General features: G+C 34.0%; 1 protein-coding gene across 2 annotated transcripts; it reads right to left on the bottom strand.

The window, feature by feature from the left end:
* Nucleotides 1-1,126: 1,126 nt before the first annotated feature.
* Nucleotides 1,127-6,079, bottom strand: LOC136215886 (uncharacterized). Of its 2 annotated transcripts, none has more exons than XM_066002957.1 (7): nt 5,924-6,079; nt 5,032-5,706; nt 4,895-4,948; nt 4,617-4,789; nt 3,677-3,759; nt 3,379-3,441; nt 1,127-1,449 (listed from the first exon to the last, which is right to left on the bottom strand). In XM_066002957.1, the coding sequence occupies exons 2-6, from the start codon at nt 5,495-5,497 to the stop codon at nt 3,405-3,407; spliced, it is 813 nt and encodes a 270-aa protein (XP_065859029.1). In that variant the 5' UTR covers nt 5,498-5,706; nt 5,924-6,079; the 3' UTR covers nt 1,127-1,449; nt 3,379-3,404. The 2 variants fall into 2 exon arrangements, with proteins under 2 accessions (XP_065859029.1, XP_065859030.1); XM_066002958.1 differs by having other exon boundaries at nt 4,617-4,678.
* Between the last annotated feature and the right edge of the window lie 410 nt (nt 6,080-6,489).

The raw sequence follows: 6,489 nt of genomic DNA, 5'->3' as shown, positions 1-6,489 counted from the left end.
TAATGCTCATTACATAAATTTGTAAAGAAAACTTGAATGATGTATTTGTGATTTCATTATGACAAAACAATATGACTAATCCAAACATGGTAATGGACATCCATTATAATAGGCATTCTATTACGATGCTCATTACGGCGTACTAAACAGGACATTAGGATTCATGTATGCAATTTAGCAGTAAATAAAGGCCACCACTTTCCAATGAATAGTTCTTCTTTTTCTAAACCTTGTTAAATGCTGATCATATTATTAAGGTGAAAAAACATCATGAAACCTCTGATCATTTTTATTTTATTTTATTAAGCTCTTAATTTTTTATTTGAATAAATTAGTCCCTAATTATTATTATTTTTACCCCATTAAACTATTGCTTGTTGTAGTTATAAACATCTAATTTAATTAAAAAACATAATTCATTACATCTGTGTTTGAAATTATATTTTTTTATAGTTTGCATTACAATTTTCACAGTTTTTCTATAACAACATTATATATATAAAAAAAATACTTTAAAACTGTGAAAATACAAATTTTGAACACATGATTTAAGCAATAATACCATAAACGAGTATGTAATATAGAATTCCCTCTTTTCTTCCACATCCGAAACACATTATTCTAGTATTTAATTTCGAAAACACATTAGAATTATACATAGAACATTGTTTTGCTCTTTTTTCGGGATTTTATCTAGGGGACCTAGTCCTTCAAGGAACCCTACACAAAAATTGATGTCGTCGCCGACATAATCATTCACAATATAGAATTCCCCTCATTTCTTCCACCATCCGAAACACATTATTCTAGTACTTAATTTCGAAAACACATTAGAATTATAAATACAACATTGTTTTGCTCTTTTTTCGGGATTTTATCCAGGAGACCTATTCCTTCAAGGAACCCTACACAAAAATTGACGTGTCGCCGACATAATCATTTACAATACGTCAATTCTATATAAAATCACCCGGTTTCCTCATAATGCTTAGTAAAACTAAAAACACAATAAACCATACAGATGTAAGAGAGGAATAGATTAACTCACTATTATACCAACTAAGCGTCATGCCGAACATACAATAATAACTCCAAAAGAAATCATTATTTCAGAAAATAACTCCAAAAAACATTCATTATTCTGTACATGTTCACCTGAACTCTTACATTGCGGTTAAGTTAGTTAATTTTCCGCCCGAAATCCAAAATAGCTCATCAACAGTTTCTTAATCCTATCCAATTTTCCGTCCCAAATCCAAAATAGCTCATCAACAGTTTCTTAATCCTATACTCCTATTCTACTGTTTGGAGTGAAAACCAAAAAGAAATGGAAAGGAAAACCAAACCGACACTAAGAATATATACCTATAAAATGTACCACACATTCACTCTTCAATGACCTCTTCAATTCCGGAACCGCATTGCTAACAATAGTCACGACTCTGTCTTCTGAGAAATACAAAACAATCAAATGTCAGCAAACTGAAATTTCAGCAGAATGTTTGTTTATAAACAGAACAAATTAAGAAAAGAACTACAATTCTTACAAACAGTATGAAATAACACAAAACAAAATAATGAATTTAAAGAAACTTCATTTCGAAGGGGCTATTACAGAGAGAGATAGAGAATGAAGCAGCATACTAATTGTAACGAATATGTTCTTTTTTTGCTTTTTTCTTTTTCAGCCCGGTGCACTATGCGTCACTGATAAGCGAGGGTTCGGGGAGGGGTCCCACTACAAGGGTATATTGGGGGCCAAGCCTTCCCCTGCCAATTTTTTTGGCAAGAGGCCACTCCTAAGACTCGAACCCGTGACCTCTCGGTTACACAACAACAACAGTTACCGTTGCGCCAAGGCTCACCCTCTGTAACGAATATGCTCTACTGATAATAAATCAGATATTATTCTCCGGTTCTTATGTGAATCCGAACCAAACAACTTCGAAGGATGGACGTATTTCGACCGCTTACTGACTTAGAAAGCTAATCCTACTATTTCGAAAGGGATCATTATTCTGCCAAATTAGAATTCTAATTACAAGGATTCCACGGCTTATATTAAGTATTCTTACTAATTACGATTACTTCACACCTATATATAAGTTCATTTCCGTTAACAAGTATTTCTTTGTGTTTATTACTCTTCAATATCTAAGAGCTCAAACCCTTCATTCTCTAAACTAATTACCGACTTTGGCATTGGAGAGTCGTCGATCGGGACCGGGTCGATCGGGACAGGATGTACCGACTTCGAAAGCTAATCCTACTCCTATTTCTAAAGGGATCATTATTCTGCCAAATTAGAATTCTAATTACAAGGATCACATGGCTTATATTAAGTATTAAGTATCTTTACTAATTACGATTACTTCACGCCTATATATACGTTCATTTCCTTAAGTATTTCTGTGTTTATTGCTCCTTATCTAAGAGCTCAAACCCTTCGTTCTCTAAACTAATTACTGACTTTAGTATTAGAGAGTCGTCGATCGGGCTATTGGCGACACTTATTTTACAGGTTCGATCCGAAAAAAAGGCAATTTATACATCCTGTTCATTAGAGGTTTAAGTAATTATCTACATATCATATCCATTACAAACTTCCCAATTTGTATTAAAATTGAAATCTAACCATCAAATTACATGTTCTTCTCCTATGTGATGAGGCAGCACTTGGATTTGAAGGACGGGGGACATATATCGACCCAATGTACCGACTTAGAAAGCTAATCCTACTCCTATTTCGAAAGGGATCATTATTCTGCCGAATTAGAATTCAAATTACAAGGATTCCATGGATTGATTATATTAAGTATTCTTACTAATTACGATTACTTCACGCCTATGTATAAGTTCATTTCCGTTAACAAGTATTTCTTTGTGTTTATTACTCTTCAATATCTAAGAGCTCAAACCCTTCATTCTCTAAACTAATTACCGACTTTGGCATTGGAGAGTCTTCGATCGGGACCGGATATACAGACTTCGAAAGCTAATCCTACTCCTATTTCGAAAGGGATCATTATTCTGCCAAATTAGAATTCTAGTTACAAGGATTCCATGGCTTATATTAAGTATCCTTACTAATTACGATTACTTCACACCTATATATACGTTCATTTCCTTTAACAAGTATTTCTTTGTGTTCAGTCTTTCTCTAAGAACTCAAACCTTTCATTCTCTAAACTAATTACTGACTTTAGCATTGGAGAGTCGTCGATCAGGCTATCAGTGACACTTATTTCACAGGTTCGATCCGAATCAAATAGGCAATATATACATCCAGTTCAGTAGAGGTTTAATTAATTATCTACATATCATATCCTAACAAACTTCCAAATCTGTATTAAAATTGAAATCTAACCATCAAATTACCTGTTCTTCTCCTATGTGACGAGGCATCACTTGGATTTGGATTTGCATTTGCTTTTCTTTTCCCTGTAATCAATCAAGTATAACAGATCAATAAATAAAATGGATGATCAATAAAATAGTATGATATGATTCCGTGACAACAGAAAAACTTGCAAATAACTTCCCCCCAAACAACAAACTGGCTCTTGTAGGCAAATGCATGAATGCTCCTGTGTGCATCATCCACATGCATGAGTTGCAACAAATTAGTGTGACAAGAATGCCGTATGATAACCAGAGGAATAACTATCACTAGTACTTGTTGTAAGGCATGCCAGTAGTTCTCTCCAAATCTGTTTTGCATTGTTCTCTCAAATCCTTCAGTGCAACAAACCCAGGTTGCTGCAAAAACCAGGTTGAGAATGTTATGGAAGACGCTCAATTTGGCCAAGAAAAATAAATTTACAATGGTGTCATGTAAACATTCATTAAAACTTCCATAGGACCCTTCTACCTATAATTCAGGGACCAAGAAGTAGCCAAAACTAGGAATATAGAACAGTCATAGTTGTTAAAGGCGCAAGGCACACTAAGGCGCCAAGGGGTCCTAGAGCCTAGATGCAAGGCGAGGGCGCGCGCTTTAGAAACACGAGGCACATAAAATAAAGTAAAATATATACTCTTTTACTAGTTAAGCATAAACTAAAAAAACACTTATGACCAAACAAACAAACAAAACAAAACAACATAATACTAAATCATAAATGTCAAAAACACCAAATTAAGTTCATAACATATACTTAACGTTTTAACTATAACTAATGCTACTAAACTAATAACCATTCATTGTCAATCAAAAAGAACACACACAACAAAAACTAATAATCATTTTCATCTTCAATTTCCTCCTCTTCATTTTCTTCTTATTTAAATTAAGGGTTAAGATTAATCTGATTTAAGTTAGATTAGTGGTTGAGATTAATCAAACAGTAATTTTAGAGAAAACTGTAAAAAAAAAAACAACTAAGTAAAAACCGCCAGGCACACCAGGCTCAGGCTCCCAGGCACGAGCGAGGCGCACAAGGCGAGAGCCTTTTGTACAGAGCCTCGTTTTCTGGGTTCAAGGCTCATGACCTTGAGCCTTGACTGAGACGCGCCTTTAACAACTATGAGAACAGTCATGTTCTTTTGGTCAGCAAGGGGAGTTTAAATTTTCTAAGATGAACAATACAAGTAACAAAAGCAGAAATTAAACTTACAAGTTGGTTGCTTTCATGAACAAATGTTTCTTCCATGTGATGAAAGAGAGACTGCCACTGAGCTGCAAGATTAGATTCTAAATCTGAGGAATTGTTCGAGTTTCGTAAGGTGTGAATTTCTGACTGCGTTTTATTAGCCAAGATGCTTGCTTGTTTTTGACTTTTCTTTAATACTAGGAGGAAGAAAATATTACATCAAAACAGCTAAATTACTGTCCATATTTCACATGAAAAACTGTTGTTTCAAGTGATAAATTACTAGTTCTGCATAAACTTACCTCCTAATCTTCCTCTAATGTCCTGGTAATGGAGGTCCGACCAAATATATGCAGCTGATTGAGAAATTGAAAATGTTGCATCAGAAATATGTACAAGGTCAAATAAAAAATAGCACTAGCAGCATATTTATAGTTACCTTTGATGCAAAATGAACAATTGCAAGCTTTAAGTAAGTCAGCACCACCTGCACTGAAATTAGCACACCCATGGTCATCACCCTTGAGTGTTGTGCATCTATCCAACTCAAATGATTTGGGCAACATTGACGACTCAACAGACCGAAATAAGCCATTGGCCAATCTACCAACACCAAGATCTTTCTCAACACTTGTACTAACATTGATCGCCGGACTCTTTTGCTTAACATCAGAAGAGAGTCTTCTCCCTTGTTCATCACAATCCTTCTTTCCGTACCAAGAGCACTCAAGCATTGAGCCAATAGATTCCCAACTATCTCTTGATGCATCCCCCACTTCATCAACACTCTTGGTTACTCTATCTCCAGTGAGAAAATTGATAAATTGGCTATCTAACAAATTGGTTTCACCCTGTGAGGTAATATCAACATCAGACTCAGTAGCTGATGAATCAGAAGCTTCCATATCTTCCCCAATTTTGGTTTTACCAGATTGTTTAGCCAAATTTAAATTCTCGTCACCGTTACTATGCCCGAATTCCGATTGAAACCCTAAAGCGTCTGAAATAGACGGGAATTTCCTTTTTACCGGTCGATTAGTTAGATTTCCCCAAAGTTAGACGTAGCTCTTCGTTGAAATTGTCCCCACTCGTCATCAGTCAGTCTAACAATATCCTATAATACAATCGCCTTCAAGATCATAAACCACAACAAAAATATGAAATATAGCGATTTCTGGAAAATTATATCGAAACAAACAGCTAATTTCAGTTCATCCATATGAAAAGAAGATAAAAACATCAATCATTTTGGGAATTTAGAATGAACAGATACTTATGCAGAATGAAAAATATATATTACCGTGAAAATTCGTTGGTAGATTAATACTGACCTTAGAGAGAAAAAATATTGATAGAATTGTTAGTAATCAGAAAGCCATGGACGCATATATGGAGAGGATTCACAAATTGACATTGTGAGCGGGAATGTGAATGCCGCGTTTTCAAATTTATTTAGCCAAGTAGAGAAAGTTTCTCCTTTTTTCACTTTTTCTAAGAGAGAGTTTAGGAAAGAAATTTTTTTTTTTGAATTTTTTTTTTAACAAACTGAGATTTTGTGTAAAATTACTAAATTAGGAGAATACTCGTTTTTTTTTATTTGATTTTCACTATTGTATAAATATCTAAAAATTCATAAATTAAAATTTTAATAAATATATAATTATGGTAAAAAGCATAATTAAGCTTCTGAACTTTGACTGTTTTAAGGATTAAACCTTTAATTATTTATTTTTCCATATTGAACCATTGATCATTGATTCTATTATGGATTAGGCCTTTATTTAACTTTTTCGCCGAGTTTGGACTGCATACATCATTAGGGCGATTTGTCTTATTGACATGAAAAAATAAAAATAAGAATTTCTTGACTAGGAGAGATAAAAATTAAAGACTAAAA

Source organism: Euphorbia lathyris, chromosome 1 (genome assembly GCF_963576675.1).
Source record: "Euphorbia lathyris chromosome 1, ddEupLath1.1, whole genome shotgun sequence".
In the NCBI taxonomy this organism is placed as follows: domain Eukaryota; kingdom Viridiplantae; phylum Streptophyta; class Magnoliopsida; order Malpighiales; family Euphorbiaceae; genus Euphorbia; species Euphorbia lathyris.
This window is presented reverse-complemented; position numbering and strand designations above follow the sequence as displayed.

Coding starts and splice junctions, on each gene's coding strand:
- LOC136215886 (XM_066002957.1), bottom strand. CDS start 5,497: ATGGAAGCTTCTGATTCATCAGCTACTGAGTCTGATGTTGATATTACC. Junction 4,790..4,894: donor CATTAGAGGAAGATTAGGAG/GTAAGTTTATGC, acceptor TCTTCCTCCTAG/TATTAAAGAAAAGTCAAAAA. Junction 3,760..4,616: donor TTCATGAAAGCAACCAACTT/GTAAGTTTAATT, acceptor TGGTTTTTGCAG/CAACCTGGGTTTGTTGCACT.